The sequence below is a fragment of the Labeo rohita genome, chromosome 12 (genome assembly GCF_022985175.1).
Source record: "Labeo rohita strain BAU-BD-2019 chromosome 12, IGBB_LRoh.1.0, whole genome shotgun sequence".
Lineage (NCBI taxonomy): Eukaryota > Metazoa > Chordata > Actinopteri > Cypriniformes > Cyprinidae > Labeo > Labeo rohita.
Genome location: NC_066880.1, coordinates 1,936,350 through 1,954,129, shown reverse-complemented (window position 1 = coordinate 1,954,129; position 17,780 = coordinate 1,936,350). Strand labels below are relative to the sequence as shown.

General features: G+C 31.7%; 2 protein-coding genes across 2 annotated transcripts; both read left to right on the top strand.

Moving 5' to 3' along the window:
- The first annotated feature begins 785 nt into the window (after positions 1 to 785).
- Positions 786 to 10,862, top strand: trim16 (tripartite motif containing 16). The gene is made up of 6 exons (XM_051123625.1): positions 786 to 1,403; positions 6,628 to 6,723; positions 7,211 to 7,444; positions 7,790 to 7,961; positions 8,122 to 8,217; positions 9,647 to 10,862. Exons 1-6 carry the CDS (start codon positions 858 to 860, stop codon positions 10,222 to 10,224), a joined length of 1,722 nt encoding a protein of 573 aa, XP_050979582.1. The 5' UTR covers positions 786 to 857; the 3' UTR covers positions 10,225 to 10,862.
- Positions 10,863 to 11,239: 377 nt separating this feature from the next.
- On the top strand, positions 11,240 to 16,041 carry tvp23b (trans-golgi network vesicle protein 23 homolog B (S. cerevisiae)). The gene is made up of 7 exons (XM_051123571.1): positions 11,240 to 11,302; positions 11,549 to 11,622; positions 13,164 to 13,308; positions 13,395 to 13,484; positions 15,157 to 15,294; positions 15,376 to 15,504; positions 15,604 to 16,041. Exons 1-7 carry the CDS (start codon positions 11,294 to 11,296, stop codon positions 15,628 to 15,630), a joined length of 612 nt encoding a protein of 203 aa, XP_050979528.1. The 5' UTR covers positions 11,240 to 11,293; the 3' UTR covers positions 15,631 to 16,041.
- The last annotated feature ends 1,739 nt before the right edge of the window (positions 16,042 to 17,780 follow it).

The following is a 17,780-nucleotide window of genomic DNA, read 5'->3' as shown; positions in this document are numbered from 1 at the left end:
TGACAGCTGTAGCAGAAGCCAAGATTTGCATTGAATACAGCTATTAATTGACTATGTTTAAAGTCTGTGTACAGGCTATTCAGAGAATTGTTTCTAAACACATAAAATGTTACAAATGTATTGCTTGGTCTCCTTATTTAAATTGACTGACATTTGAGAGAAGTGGCATCTGGGAGTGGGCGTGGTTTCAACGCCGCCAGCGGACACGCCCCCGGTGTTTGAGAGCAGAGAATAGCCCTACTGCTTATTTTTTCAATATTTTGATAACTTATTTTATTTGCTTGGCGATTTTATCATTCAAATTTGGCTGGGTGGTAAATAACACATTTTTCTGCGGTGTGACACTCCGAACACATTTAATATTGCTTTACACTGACTTTAAAGTAACTTACAGTACACTTATTATAGGGACAATCACCTTATTTTGAATATATAACATTAAAAATGAGTTTGATAGTTGTGCCAGACTGGCTACTTTTAACATGGCATCTTAAAAACACAACTCTCACAATTAAAAAAAAAAAAAAAACAGCACATCTAGAAATTTCTAAATCTGATTCATTCGTACATTGGAAACGGGTTTGTGGATGATTAAAGGAGCTATAACCACTAAACCGCAGAAAATACGTAACGTACGTGAAATTATCTCCAAAACACAACCATAACAGCAACCACATGCCTTCTTGATCTACATACAGACTCCGCCCACATTACAGTGTAGCCCCACCCACCGCTCTGAAGAATATGAGGAAATAGTTGGCGTGGGGCGTGGCTCAGATCCAACTCATTTCTCATAAGTTAGGGCTTGGCTTCAACTTTAAACTGAAGTCAAAGCTCAAGACAGCAGGACAGCAAACATGGGAGACGTGGTGCTGACAGCAGATCTGCCAGCAAGCAGCTTAGACTCTGATAAACTCAAGAAGAACTCTGAGGAGAGCAATCTGAAGTCCACAGAGGAGAAGATCAATGGATCTCAAGAGACAGAAAAACAGAACGGAGAAGAAAAAGACAGCAAGGCCGCTGAGGAAAGCAAGATTCAGGAAGACCTCAAGGAATCGGAGGACCCTCAGAAGCCTCAGGATGAAGAAGAGGTGCTGGGGCCAAATGATGTCACCTGTGACTCCTGCATCGACCGGCCGTGCCGCGCAAAGAAGTCCTGCTTGACCTGCTTGGTGTCGTACTGTGAGGCTCACCTGAGGCCGCACCTGGAGAACGTCAAGTTTCAGAGCCACAGGCTGGTGGAGCCGCTGCGGGACATCGAGAGACGGACGTGTGAGACGCACCGCTGCCCGCTGGAGCTTTACTGCTGCGCAGACGCGTGCTGCGTCTGTCAGGAGTGCTTAAAGGAGGAACACCGCGGGCACAAAGCCGTACCCATCACAGAGGCACGCAAGAAGATAGAGGTACTTTTGTTTTCTTACTACTTTCTAACTTAATATCTTTAAATGGCGCATAATTGAATGAGAAGAGTTTGGTTCAAAGGTTTGGTTTTATTGGAAATAAGTTTTTTATGCTCACCAAGGCTGTATTTAATTATTTAAAAATATAGTCAAATTCTGAAATATTTTTTTTTGTTTAAAATAACTGATTTCTCTTTGAATAAATTTTAAAATGTAATTTATTTTTGTGAAGCAAAACTGAATTTTCAGCATCATCACTCCAGTCGTCAGTGCCATGTGATCACACAGGCCTAATCAAGAAACATTTCTGATTATTATCAGCGTTGAAAACAGTTGTGCTGCCTCATATTTTTGTGGTAACCGTTTTATTTTTCAGGATTCTTTAATGAATAGAAAGTTCAAAATAACAGCATTTATGTGAAATAGAAATCTTTTGTGACATTATAAATGTATTTACTGCCACTTTTGATTAATTTAATGCGTCCTTGCTGATGAAAGTGTTAATAAACTCTTGTTGACACCAAACTTTTTAGCTATAGTGTATAACAAAACACTTAAGTTCAGACTGAAAGAAGTTTCTTATGCTCACCAAGGCTGCTTTTATTTGATAAGAAAACAGTAAAATTGTGAAACATTTTTACAGTTCAAAATAACTGATTTCTCTTTGAATATATTTTAAAATGTAATTTATTTTTGTGAAGCAAAGCTGAATTTTCAGCATCATTACTCCAGTTTTCAGTGTCACATGATCACATAGGCCCAATCAAGAAACAGGGTTCTTTAATGAATAGTTCAAAAGAACAGCATTTGTTTGAAATAGAAATCTTTTTTGACATTATAAATGTCTTTACTGTCACTTTTGATCAATTTAATGAATCCTTGCTGATGAAAGTGTTAAACTCTTGTGATCCCAGACTTTTGAACTATAGTGTATAACAAAAGACTTAAGTTCTAATTAAGTAATATATTATATATATATATAGTATATATATTAGTATACTATAGTATATATACTGTAGTATATATTATATATATAGTAATATATTTTGGAACCAGAAAAAATGAACTATGCCATTTTTCAGCCACTAGAACATATATTGCATTAGATGCAAAAACATTCCTAAACACTTCCTCATCTGCCATGATCAGTCAAACAGATACACAGCAAAAAAGGCTTATGTTACTTAGTATTCTTGTCTTATTTCTAGTCAAAATATCTAAAAATTCTTAAATCAAGATGCATTTACTATATAAGCAAGAAGAGTTTTTTGGAGTTTTTTCCAAAAACAAGACTTGATATCTTACATCTTTTTGCTTATGCATCTTAATTTAAAAATTTTCAGATATTTTGACTAGAAACAAGATAAAAATACGAAGTAAGATAAGCCTCTGGACCAATGTTGCTGTCTCAAGATGCTCAAACTAATGGACGATTGTTACGATAGCGTTCAGAATCACTTATTAGCATGCATAAGATACTGTATATAAATATACAGCAGAAATAGCTCAGAATTCAGTCACAGGATCCACACTCAACGTATTTACACTTTAACAACTTACACTTTAACAGTTCCTTACATCTAATTAAGCTTTTTAATAAAATAAGGAACAGAATATTTCCTAATTTACATTCTGACTATTGTTAGAACATTTAGTACAAAACGAAATCAGAATACATCTCTCTGTGTTTGATTAAAGATTAGATCATGCTATTTCTCTCACTGGTCACACATACTGTAACAAAGACCTGACAATGGGGCTGTGTGGTCACGATTAACGATTATTAGTGGTCATCAAGGCTATTATTGATGTACTGAAGGTAACAATACAGTTTCCAGAGAGCGAGAGACATTATTGACTATTTAATCTCACAGTATTGAGGGTTCACTTCTTAAAACTGTCAAATATCAAGAATTAATCACTGAATCTGTCATTAATTAGGTTAGTATTCTGTTAAGATGGGCAAGTTATATATTGTATTTAGGGTGTACAGTGTGAGTTTGACTCATTTGCTCTCTATTAAATCTAATTGCTCACTAGGTGTAAGAAGTGAGATTTGAAATATCTCTAAAAACTACTTCTTTCGTTGACCTGGTATAATCCTTTAATGCATTTCCCATAAAATACGCTGCTTTTTAATCTGAAACTGGTTCAACATCCAGTTGTGAACGTCAGTTCATGACGTGTGTGTGAAATCATCACATTGAGAATGAAAACCAAAGTGAAGACTGGCATGACACTACACTTATCAATAAATCAACTAACAAACGCATTAGTAAGCAGGAAAACCTCTATGGTATTTTCTAAAGAGAGGTTACTCAATGTGACCGGAACCAAAGTGCAAACCATATCTGTGACGTGACATGTTTTTGTGATGATGCAACACTTTAACAGGTGTCTTTAATATGCTTTAAACACTACTTTATGCCAGTTCTAGATGGTTTTTGCTGTGGCCGCGTATGAACGCGGTTGGGTTATTTACAGTCAGACTCTCTGGCATATTTGCATGCTAAACAAATAAATGTTTTTTTCCGGTTGTGGTTGAAAGCAGCCAGCATGAGCGTGCACGTCACAAGCAACTAGAAAAACGAGATTTACTCAAAAATTAACATATTTGTCACGATTTACTCATCGTTATGTTGTTCCAAACCTGACTGTCTTTCAATCATGAATGTCTTTTTCAGTCACACTGAAGTTGCATTTATATTATTTATATTATTTGCATTATATTAAGTTGAAGCGTTTTCTGCTTGAATATGTTGTAACGTAATTTATTTCTGAATTTTTAGCATCATTACTCCAGTCTTCAGTGTCACATCCTTGAGAAATCATTCTAATGTGCTGATTTGCTTCTCAAGAAACATTTCTGATTAGTATCAATGTTGAAAACATTCGTGCGGCTTTACAATTTTGTGGAAACTGTGATATATTTTGTTTTTCAAGACTCAAAATAGTTCAAAAGTTCAAACTATAACAGCACTATAAAAACATATATTGACAGTATAGTTATATTTCGTGTCTTCTGAAGGCATGCAATGCCTTATGTGAGAATCAGACTGAAATTATGTTCATTTTCCATTTTAGAAGAATTTTCAGTGCTTAAATTTAAATTTAAATTTAAACTTAAATTTCTCTCCATTCTTTGCATAAATCTGCCGTATGTTTTCAGAAGACATAGAATACAATTCCATTAATGACATTTTAATAATGCATATATAAGGATCATGCAAAGTGCATTTTCGAACGCTTGAAAAAACTTCCATGCAAATATCCTGCAATGTTACAATTTTGTGTTCTGCAGAAGAAAGAAATGGGTTAGAACTGTTAGGAAAACTGTTTTACTCTAAATGCAATGGACTAAAACAATGCGCCCTGCATTTGTGTGTGCTTTTTAGGGAGTTCCCTGTCAAGTGCATACAACCGTAAGGAGAATAAGTTTTATGTGTTTTTCTCGCGTGCAGAGCAGGGTGTGTCCGGGTCTCTTCGTGAATCTGAGGCATTCTTAGAGACGTTTTGACATGAGCATTAGATTACGCAACATACATAACACAAATCCTGCCTGACTGCGTTGCTAGACAGAACTAACAGTTCAGTCCAGTTACCTTGAGAGAAACTTCCTATCCGCTGATTAATAGAGAAACTATCACACACGCACATTGCATTTACATTCCAGTTCCAGTTGAACCACTAATGACTAGTGTTAGTATGCATAAAAAGTTTAGGTCTTAAATTACATTGTAAGTGACGTTTCTAGAGTCTTATGGATGGTTTAAGCAAGTTTCTAGGTGGTGCCTTACGTGGAGAAACTCTAAATGCGCAATTTTAAACTTTGGCACATAATTTGTCCAATTTCTTGTACAGTTTTCAATTGTCATTTTTTACTAGGGCAAATCGCTTAATTGCCGGCATCACAGTAACATTCATAACGTCAAAATAGACCTATTAATGCGCCCTTTTTATTTGAAATGCTGAGCTTGCTAACTCAGGATGAGTGAACAAACATTTATGTGTGAGTATATGAGCATGTTTTAACTGGAGACAGTGCAGGGAGGAGTTCTCATTCACATCAGTGCAGTGAAACACCGTCAGGTTCAGGTATCACTGGAGCTATTCTAGGACTATTCTAAAGGGTGGTCAGGGTGGAGGGAGAGCTCACTCTTTTTGATTTAATGTGAGAGTCAAAGCTCTATTGTTTGAGATGCTCCCTTTAGCAAGCCTATACACTGAATAACAGTGACTACTGCTGAACATGAGCTGTGTGCTCAGCAGGTAATGGTTTGTCTGAACCTGTCTGTGGAATGCAAAGCAAAAGCTAAACAAAAAGACTGATACCTATCCGATTACTAATGCAAAGCAATGCTGGTTTTGGTTACAGGTCATATGAACTTTGTATAATTTATGTGTATGATGCACATTATAACCTCTTAATATACTGTACATATCTATTATATATCTATACATATATATGTGTGTATGTATGTATGTTTGTTTGTGTGTGTGTAAATGTGTACATTACTTATGTATATGCATATAAATTTACCAGTGACTTTATTATTATTTTTTATTATTATTATTTTTTACAGAGTTTATGTCTGTGTGCATGTTATATATATATATATATATATATATATATATATATATATATATATACAGTAAACTCTATATGAGGAATATTACATTTGGCACATAATTTGTCCCATAAACACACTCCTTTTAAAGTTGGCATGCATATGAATATAAATTATATTATATTATATATAAACATTATATATATGTGTATATATATATATATATATATATATAAACATACAAAAAAAATGTAAATATTTCATTAATTATAGCAATATATAGTAGTCAACATTTGAAGTGGATCAAAACCTTTCATCAAAGTTGTTCTAAAACAAAAAACAATACCCGTTCTTGTCTTTGGATAACTTTGATGAACTTGTTCGATCCACTTCAAATGTTGACTACTGTATATGTATATATATATAGTTACAGTTTTATATATATAGCAAATAAGTGTAAATGTGTTTATTAATTATGCATATGCATACAGATTTTATTATATACAGCATAAACTTTATTATTTCTATTATGTACAACATATAGATTATTTTTGGAGGACATTCAGTCTAAGAATTAATATTAATGTTAATTAATTAAAAATACCTAGGAAGTTGATTAATTTTGTGATATTTCAACACAATATTGTGTGTGTTTACAGAAAGAACTTCAGGACAAACAGACGGACATGGTGAAGACGGTCACAGCGGCAGAAAACGCCATTAACAAGTTACAGGTCAACACTGTGTCTATAGAGGTAAAAACATTTAAAGAACTAAATACTTCTTTAACTCCACTTTACTGTTTTAGAATCAATATGAAATGCAGTTTACAACCCATTTTAATGCTGTTACATGAGATATTTTAAAGTGAAACAGAAAATTAAAAAAGAAATAATGCTTCATTCACACAAGAGCCCATTTTGATTTGATGAAGCTAGAAATCATTATTTACTTACATGTTTCTACTGCAAAGTCAATCATTTTGGATATACAAAATCACAATGGTAGACTTGTTTTAAGAGTTTTGAATAGTTACATATTAACTAGAATGTGGAATTTAATGGAATTCCTTCGCTGAATTCAGATTCAGGTGAGAACTGATCAACCTTTCTTTGTTATACAAAGGCATTTCCCTCCAGCATTTGAAAGAACAACCATTTTTCTCTGGTATTGTCTTTGGTAGTGACTTTTCCGGTTGTTTCTTTGACTTTGAAGTGTCTCACTCTTTCCGTCTGGCCACAGGCATCTGTGAAGGAGGTGCGTGTAGTGATAGAGGAGCAGTTCAACATACTGCTGGCAGCCGTGGAACAGGCGAAGAAGGAAGTGAGTGAGATTTTAGAGGTGGAGGAGCGACAGGCGCTGAAGCAGGCCGAAGGAATTCGGGTTCATCTGGAACAACGCTGCACAGAGCTGAAGAAAACTCAGAGTCAGGTCGAGAAAATCACCAAGAACAAAAATGACATTGACTTCCTGCATGTAAGGATGAGTTGTTCATTAAAGTATCTGTACATTGCCAATTGCAATGTATTGGCAACAGGGATAATATTGTTAAATAAAACTAAAATTTGATGAAAAAAATTTTAACAAATTTAATTTGAAACGCTAAAAAAATTAACTTGTGATATTAAAATAAAAAAAACTAACAAAATGACAAAAGCACATAACAATGTCACTAAAAAAATTCAACTAAATTTAAAATGAAAGCTGAAAATATAAAAATAAACACCAATTTAAAATATTATTAGAAACTGTAATAGAAAAAAATATAAAAATATAAGTCAAATTGTTTCCAGTATTAATTATATCATTGTTGTCTTCCAGGAGTTTTCACAGTGGAAAAAGGAAACTGTTGATGTGTCTTTACCTGGCGTTTATATTGGCCTCATGGATCGACTGCAGTCATTCAGTCGTGTTATCAAACAGTCCACGACAGAGATATGTGACAACCTGCTGACCTCATATACCAACAAACTTAAAGACACTTGTAAAAACGGTCAGTATGCAGAACATTAAACAACTCAATACAAAGTGCCACATCTTGCTGTGATTTTGAGCAATTTGATCAACATCAAATTATTGTGTTGCATAAAGAAGTTTGCTGTTTTGCTGTTAAATGCTGGTAATTTACCCAAATATCTTGTTTCATTTCACAGATAATGTTGGCATAAAGACGACGGTTTATGCCATTATTGCTGCAAAACAGAACATGTCAATTCCGAACCCAGAGACTAGAGATGACTTCCTTAAATGTAAGTGTTCATCAGGATTATTTTTGTTTGTTAAAACTAAAACCAATAAAAAGATTTCTGTTACTAAAATAAATTAAATGTAAAAAAAAAAAACAGGCAAATAGGGTAAAAATAACTTCCCTAGTTAATTTATTACATTATTTATTACATTAAGAATTCCAAAAAAACATATATATGAACATTGGATAAAGCCAGGTTCAAAATTCTTGTTTGATTTTGTTGACACATTAGAGTTTTTGTTTTTTGCATTTCTCTTTTTAACACTTCATGAATCAGAAAATACTGTCAACAGCCAGAAGAAAAAAAAGAACATTTTCACCACTCTTCAAGAATAAAATGTAATATTAATAAGGTAAATGATATATAAACAACCCTTCAGTAAAAACCTTCAGAATATATATTGAAATAAAACGGTAAGTTTTGGTATATGTAAGTGCTGCTGAGGTGGAGAAAAAACATTTAAAGATTTGTATAGTAATTGAAATCTATAAACGCAAATAGATAAAGTGCAATAATAAAATCAGGCCAATGATATATAAACAAACCCTTCAGTAAAAACCTTCAGAATATATATTGAAATAAAACTGTAAAGTTTGGTATATAAAAGTGCTGCTGAAGTGGAGAAAAAACTTTTAAAGATTTGTATAGTAATTGAAATCTATAAATGCAAAAAGATAACATGCAATAATAAAATCATCCCAATGATATATGAACAAACCCTTCAGTAAAAACCTTTAGAATATATATTGAAATAAAACTGTAAGTTTTGGTGTATGTAAGTGCTGCTGAAGTGAAGGGAAATACTCATTTTGACGAAATAGCCCTTAATGAAATGCATTATAAATGAAGTCTGCAAATGGAAATACTGTATGTGTAATAAGATAAACACTTAAATGTTAGATGCTTTCTTTCCACTAAAACAACACACTATATAGAAGCCAAATAGTTCGTACCTTAAAATGAAAGTGGAAAATATATAAACATAAAAAACTCAATTCAAAACTTAAAAACTTAAAATAAACATAAACTTAAAATAAATATTTAATTAAGTTTTTAAACATAAAAACTAATTCAAAATATTAATAACACCTGTAATAGTACATTATGATACTAAAATAACAGTGATTTTCACTACGGATCTGAGTCCAGCTTCCCAGATATACTTAATGAGCTGCACAGTGAAATCACTGAATCAATGATGAACTGACTTTAACTGGAAATTGAGTGTTTACTATTGTCCTTTTACATTATTGACACACTATTTTCATATTTAATACTATAAAGCTGCTTTGACAATTTGTATTGTTAAAAGCGGTATATAAATAAAGGTGACATGGCTTGACTTGACTAATGTAATTCAACAACGCTTCTCAAATGCTTTTGCTTCACATTACTATAGTCTTGACTTTTTGCCCATTTTCTCCCACAGACGTCACGCCTCTGACCTTAGATGCAGATACAGCCCATCAGTATCTGCGTCTGACAGAAGAACGAAAGAAGGTGACAAATACAACACCGTGGCAGCAAAGCTATCCAGACCTTCCCGAGCGCTTCGAGCACTTTAAACAGGTGCTGACAGTCGAGAGCTTCTACCTGGGCCGCCACTATTTCGAAGTAGATATGAAAGGAGAAGGCACTCACGTCGGCCTGACGTATAAGAGCATCGACCGCAAGGGATCTGAGAGCAACAGCTGCATCACAGGAAACAACTTCTCCTGGTGTCTGCAGTGGAACGGACGCAGCTTCTCCGCGTGGCACAGCGATGTGGAGACGCCGCTCAACAGCCCGAAGGCCACAAGGATCGGCGTGTACGTGGATTATTCCAGCGGCGTGCTGGCTTTCTATGACGTGACGAATGACATGGCGCTCATCCACAAGTACAAGGCTGAGTTTTTGGAGCCGCTTTACCCAGCATTCTGGCTTTCCAAGAAGGAATGTGTCGTGCTTTTGGAACCAGGACCAACGTCCTCCCTGTCATCTCCATCTCCTGTTTCCTCTCCCAAATAAACTGCTTATGTGTATCCACATCATTTCCATCTTATTAGGTCCTGTTTGCACCTGGTTTTGGTTCACCTAAGACACGTTAACAGTGTAAACAGGGCTTTAGGAGATCTACTGTAACCTGTGACTGATATTAAGTTTTTACGACTGCTACAATGCTTTTACGCAAGATACCTATTAAAATACCTACAAATATGTTTTGTGCATTGATTAGATATCCCAAAATATATTTTCTAAGTATAATTTTTTCTTAAATGCATGAAACTATATATATATATATAATTTTTAATATTTATATATACATTATATGAGATAATATATATTATATAAATATTGAAATTATATGTATTATATATAAATTATATATATTTGTATATGTGTGGGTTTTCATTTCATTTTGGACTATGTGAGAGAAACATTTCTCCTCTATACCGTACTGTTGCACAAGTGACCAAACCTATTTGACGTAGTTGAATATTGTGGTACATTTCACTTGGGTTGGGTTAACAGGACAGATATGGCTCTTTAATGACTCTGTACACTATCTGTATGCTGCTGTTTTCCCTTATATGTTACATTTTGTGCCTCTATCAAATGTGACAGGTGACAAAAACATGGTCTGTCAATGCAAATAAAAAATTGTTACAGTGAAATGCTGGTATTTGTCCACGTGTTTTGTTGAAGTGTGACATAACTGGTTAAGCCGGTCTACAGACGAAAGTCACAAAGCCTACAGGCACACATAGGTAATGGTAATTTCGTAAGTGCTATTATTCTTAGATCTATTACATATATTGACAAATATGCTATATACAAAAAAAAAATGTAAGCCAAGGAATAGAATAAAAAGAGATGTGATTAAACCATGTCGTGTGATTAAATAATATAAATTGTGAATTGGATATTTCAAGTGATAAAAATGTTATTTACTAACTAAATAACATTTGTTGGTGCTGTGAAACAAAACACAAAAATTGTATTCTGTTCAGGCGCGATGTAGTCAGACCTGAACAGACCAGACCCGGAAGTGACGTGTCGCGTAACATCAGCAACACCAGTAACAACAGCAGTCAAAATGAAGCTGGTAAGTGAGAAAATGTCATTACTTTTTTAAAACATTGTGAACGTAGTTTATGTGTACAGCATGCTTGCGTTCCTCTAATATGAGTTTTAAGATAAGAAAGGTTTTAATAAACTACAAATAAAGCTGGTTTAGCTTAGCCAGTCCTCTGACAGTAAACGTCGGGTTATGTTTAATTACGTGTATGTTTAACTATTGATCGTAAATCGTGTTTATGAAGCTGACAGTTGTCTTCTCGTCGCATTCCAGGACTCAAACGATGATGACGATGTGTCTTTATTTGATGCTGAGGAAGATTCAGCCACAAGAAAGAACAAAATCAAGTGTGTTTGTTGTCATCGATCATTAGCATTATTACATGGTCTGTTTAAATCGGACATCATGTTTTTTCCCCACTGTCTGTGATCTGTATTTAATGACGCAGGTTTTGACTAGCTTTTAGAGTAATTCTATCAGTTATATCAATAATACTGTATGTAGAACAGTGTACACTTTAAGGACATCCAGGGACGTCCTCATTTGAAGAAAAAAACCTAAATAAATCGAATAATGTTGTTTTTAGCAATTATAAATTATTTGAATATATTTTATAAATATTGCTATAAATATATATTATATATTTTTATAAACAATTAAATATTTCAGAAAATATATGTATATATACCTTTTTAATTGGTAGTATTTTATTACATGTATTATAAAGTATTTTAATATTATTATAATATTACTATATTTATTATTAATGAAATATTTAAATACAGTTTTGTTATTAATTAAATGTATTATTAAAAATGCAGTGTTTTTAGGGTTTGGGATTAGTTTATAATAATTATAATATTGTGATAATTATTTAAATATATATATATATTAATAAATCATTTTTAACAATTACAATTATTTAAAAACAATAATATTTGTTATACATTTTATAAATATTATTATAAATATATATTATATATGAAATATTCATTATTATAAACAATTAAATATTTCAGAAAATATATGTATATATACATTTTTATATTTTATTAAGTATTTTAATATTATTATAATATTACTATATTTATTATTAATGAAATATTTAAATACAGTTTTGTTATTAAGTAAATGTATTATTAAAAATGCAATGTTTTTAGGGCTTGGGATTAGTTTATAGTAATTATAATACTGACAATTATTTTAATATATAATTAATAAATGATTATTAACAATTACAGTTATTTAAAAACAATTCAAATATTACAAATATATGAATACCTTTTTAATTTGTAGTATTTTATTACGTATATTATTAAGTGTTTTATTATTATAATATTACTACATTTATTATTAATTAATATTTAAATACATTTTTGTTATTAATTAAGTGTATTTGTAAAAATGCAATATTTTTAGGGTTTGGGATTCGTTTATAGTAATTATAATATTGTGACAATTGTTTTAATATATAATAAATAATAATTAAAATAGTAAAATATGTTTGTATACCTTTTTAATTGGAAGTATTTTATTACATGTGTTAAAGTGTTTTAATATTATTATAATATTACTGCATTTATCATTAATAAAATATTTAAATGCAGTTTTGTTATTAATTAAACGTATTATTAAAAATGCAATATGTCTAAGGTTTGGGATTAGTTAATAGTAATTATAATACTGTGACAATTATTTTTATATATAATTAATAAATCATTATTAACAATGACAGTTATTATTATTTTAATAAATTACTGTTATTAATTTTTTTTTTTTTTTTCAGCATGTTTAGGGTTTTGGTTTAGTTTATAGTAATTATTCTAAAAGAGGTGTCTGTAATGTCCTCGTTTAGTTGAATGAGCTAAATAAACGTGTGTGATTTCAGGCATCCAGTGGCGTCGTTCTTCCACCTGTTCTTCCGAGTCACTGCTATTCTGGTCTACCTGTTTTGTGGTTTAGTTGGTGGATCCTTCATCGCCTGTATGGTCACCATCATCCTCCTCTTGTCATGTGACTTCTGGACTGTGAAGGTTTGTGTTTAGAATAACTGATCAGTTGTTAATACTAAATCATTACAAACGTCACCATGTACCTTGTCCTGTTTTTCGTATTGTAGAATATTACTGGGCGTCTGATGGTGGGTTTGCGCTGGTGGAATCAAGTGGATGATGATGGAAAAAGCCACTGGGTGTTTGAGTCCAGAAAGGTATTATTACGCACACACAGTCTTCAGTAGAGCCACATAAAAGTATTTAAAAATACATTTCGATTTTTAGTATTTTACTTTACTACTTTGTTATTTACAAAGAAACATGATTGATGTCAGATGCTCTCTAAAGGCTGCGTTTATTTAATGAAACATGTAGTAAAAACAGTAATATTATTACAATTTAAAATAAGTGTTTTCTGTGTGAATATATTGTAAACTGTAATTTATTCCTGTGATCAAAGCTGAATTTTCAGCATCACTACTCCAGTCTTGAGTGTCCCATGATCCTTCAGAAATCATTCTAATATGCTGATTTGCTGCTCAAAACACATTTCTAATTATTAAAGAACAGCATTTATTTGAAATAGAAAATGTTTGTATATTATAAATGGCACTTTTGATCAATTTAATGTGTTTTTGCTGAATAAAAGTATTAAATTCTATTAAAAAACACCAAACTTTTGAGTGGAAATGCATGTAAATGACATTCAGTAAATGTAAATTTGCTCTTCTGCTAAAATACAGTTGAGGTCAAAAGTTTACATCCCCCTTTCAGTATCTGCAAAATGTTGTTCTACCATAATAAGAGGGATCATACAAAATGCATGTTATTTTTTATTTAGTACTGACCTGAATAAGATATATGACACAAAAGATGTTTACGTATAGTCCACAAGAGAAAATAATAGATGAATTTATAAAAATGACACCGTTCAAAAGTTGACAAACACTTGATTCTTAATACTGTGTCTACTGTTTAGTGATCAACAATGACTGTATGGTTTTGATATCCATCTTTTCACATTAAGGACAACTGAGAGACTTAGATGCAACTATTACAGAAGGTTCAAACATTTACTGATGCTCCAGAAGGAAAAAACATGCATTAAGAGCCGGGGGGTAAAAACTTTTGAACAGAATGGAGACGTGTACATTTCTCTTATTTTGCCTAAATATCATATTTTTAAATTTAGTACTGCCCCTCAGAGGTAACAGAAGATACTCGCATGCTTTCCTGAAGACAAAAAATTAGTTAAATTTACCCTGATCCTCAAATTCAAAACGTTTTCACCCCCCGGCTCTTAATGCATGGTTTTTTCTTCTGGAGCATCAGTGAGCGTTTGAACCTTCTGTAATAGTTGCATATGAGTCCCTCAGTTGTCCTCAGTGTGAAAAGATGGATTTTTCTGAAGAACAGTGAGCAGTTTAACTGTTCAGGACAAACAAGGGTCACTAAATGAAAAAACAACTGTGGATTGTTCAGGTGCGAACACAGTATTAAGAATCAAGGGGATGTAAACTTTTGAACAGGGTCAACTATTATTTTCTACTTTATGTAAACATCTTTTATATGAAATATCTTATTCAGGTCGGTACTAAATAAACAATAACATGCATTTTGTATGACCCCTCTTATTTCTGGAACATTTAACATTCATAAGGTATATTGGCCAAGGGAAGAAACTGTTCTTATGTCTGGCTGTCCCGGTATTTGTGGCTCTGTAGAGTCGACCAGATGGCAAAAGTTCGAAAAGAGGATGACATGGATGTGAGGGATCCAGAGTGATTTTCTGAGCCCTTTTCCTCACTCTGGGTGTATTGACCTCAACTGTATGTGAATATTTTTTCCACTTGTTGTGTTTCATTGACGTCTTGTCTATATTTGCAGGCCAGTGGCAATCAGTCTTCAGCATCCCGATCCTCAAACGCAGAGTCTCGTATCTTCTGGCTGGGTTTGATCATCTGCCCCGTCATCTGGGTCATCTTTGCTTTCTCTACTCTCATCTCTTTTAAGATCAAATGGCTGGTGAGTTCTTCAGCAGTCTGTCTTACAGAGCAACATCATCGTTCAACACTCAACACTGAGTGATATTGTGTTTTCTCTCAGGCAGTGGTGATTTTGGGAGTGGTGTTGCAGGGAGCCAATCTCTACGGATATGTGCGCTGTAAAGTGGGTGCCAAAACAAACCTGAAGAACATGGCGACAAATTACTTTGGACGGCAGTTTCTAAAACAGGTGTGTTACCTTAATTTCCTAAGGGTGTCCTGATGTCATTTATGCTGTCTGATTGTATAGTGTGTAATTCCATTTTATTGTCTTTTTTATTATTTCTAGGCTTTCACAAAACAAGAGGAGTCTTAGGAAGGAGCATCTGAGCTATAGAACTCACACCGTTTCCATTGATGAACTTTTAATGGATTATTTTTTTAAGACTGATTGATATTGAATGAAGGGAACGGTTGCTTTAGAAATAGTTACTGGTTTGTCAGGTTTTGTTTTATTTTTTTCTTTTCTTTTGGGTCATCAACTGCAACCTCATGTGTTTGACATTTAAAATACCTTTAACTGCTTTATAGTTTTTGTTTAATAGCTAACTAACTTAAAGTATTCAGAATATGTGTTTTGTTATATAATACTGCATGACATCATGCATTATGCTTCTGTTTTGCAGACAGTTACACAAGAAAACAGATGTACATATTTATATACTGCTGTAAATTATTGTATACTTTCTGGAGTTAATGACATTAAAGTTGATGATTGATTAATTGATTGATTGTATCTCATGTTAAGTCAATTGAAGAAATAAATAGAGTTTTGGGTAAAACTGGAGCCACCCTGAATCTCTGGCCATTGAAGTCAAAAACAAACACCACGTCATAAAACATTTCAAAATCTGAGTCCTTTTTATGCTTATCTAAAGAAGTTTTAATACAGTAAGAGTTTCCTCTTCACTTACAATTATAAGTCATTTTATGTATGGCACATTTGTCCACTATACACATTAATACAATTAAATCATTTAATTAAGAATTTCTAGAACTATTCTCACTTTAATTACATGACACAATTTGTTACACTGGCCGTAATCTGCTATCTTAAAGACATTTTATTTAACGTTTAGTGTTCTCTCTCTCTCTCTGAGTTATGTTGAATTTTTAGTTAATAATAATATACATAATACATACAATACATAATATTCAGTGCATAATATTATGGTTTTGGACAATTATTTCTCACATTTCCACAAATAATTGGCAATCTTCAAACCCTAAAATTATGCAAACCCTTATGCATTACAAAAAGCACTTAAGCTGTGGGGGGAAATATATTTTGAGGATTAACTTTTTAACTACAATTAGCACAGTCAAATATCGCATCCAGAATAAAAGTTTGTGTTTAAAATGTTCTATGTGTAAAATATTTAGATTTTTATGTAATATAAATTACATATAAATATAAATTATATATATACACATATATTTTTTTAAATATATGCAGGTATGTGTGTAATTATATATATATATATATACACAAATATACAATAAATACACACACGTATGTATATGTTTAAGAAAAATGTTCTATATGTAAAATATTTAGATTTTTATGTAATATAAATTACATATAAATATAAATTATATATATACACAAAGATTTTTTTAAATATATGCAGGTATGTGTGTAATTATATATATATATACACAAATATACAATATATACACAAATATACAATAAATACACACACAACAAAAATATGTTTATGTTTAAGAAAAATGTTCTATGTGTAAAATATTTAGATATTTATATAATATAAATTACATATAAATATAAATTATATATATACAGAGATTTTTTTAAATATATGCAGGTATGAGTGTAATTATATATATATATACACTTTTAAAATAAAAATACATAGTACACACACATATATTATGTAAAAAAAACTTAGTTTTTAGTTTGTTTTTACATATGTGTGTGTATTGTATTATATATGTATATTATATATATATATATATATATATATATATATACATGTATGTATATGTTTAAGAAAAATGTTCTATGTGTATAATATTTAGATTTTTATATAATATAAATTACATATAAATAATATATTTATATATATATATATATATATATATATATATATATATATGTGTGTGTGTGTGTGTGTGTGTGTGTGTGTACACATTTATACACATTATATATATTATACTTTTATTATATATATATATACTTTTATTCACCAAGGATGTATTAAGTTAATAATTAAAAGTTTATTAAAAGTTAATAATAAATAATTTACACTGTTATAAAATATTTATATTTTGAATAAACACTGTACTTTTTAAACTTGTTATTCATGAAAGAATCCTGAAAAAAAAAAAAATCACAGGTTCCAAAAAATATTTGGCAGCACAACTGTTGATATTATCCAACATTGATCATTCTAATAATAAATCCGCATATTAGAATGATTTCTGAAGGATCATGTGACACTTAAG

Bases quoted from the DNA above. Each gene is read 5' to 3' on its own strand.
- trim16 (XM_051123625.1), top strand. From the start codon at position 858: ATGGGAGACGTGGTGCTGACAGCAGATCTGCCAGCAAGCAGCTTAGAC. The intron at 1,404-6,627 runs GTACTTTTGTTT...GTGTGTTTACAG, and splicing joins AGGCACGCAAGAAGATAGAG to AAAGAACTTCAGGACAAACA. The intron at 8,218-9,646 runs GTAAGTGTTCAT...TTTCTCCCACAG, and splicing joins TAGAGATGACTTCCTTAAAT to ACGTCACGCCTCTGACCTTA.
- tvp23b (XM_051123571.1), top strand. The intron at 13,485-15,156 runs GTATTATTACGC...CTATATTTGCAG, and splicing joins GGGTGTTTGAGTCCAGAAAG to GCCAGTGGCAATCAGTCTTC. The intron at 15,295-15,375 runs GTGAGTTCTTCA...GTTTTCTCTCAG, and splicing joins CTTTTAAGATCAAATGGCTG to GCAGTGGTGATTTTGGGAGT.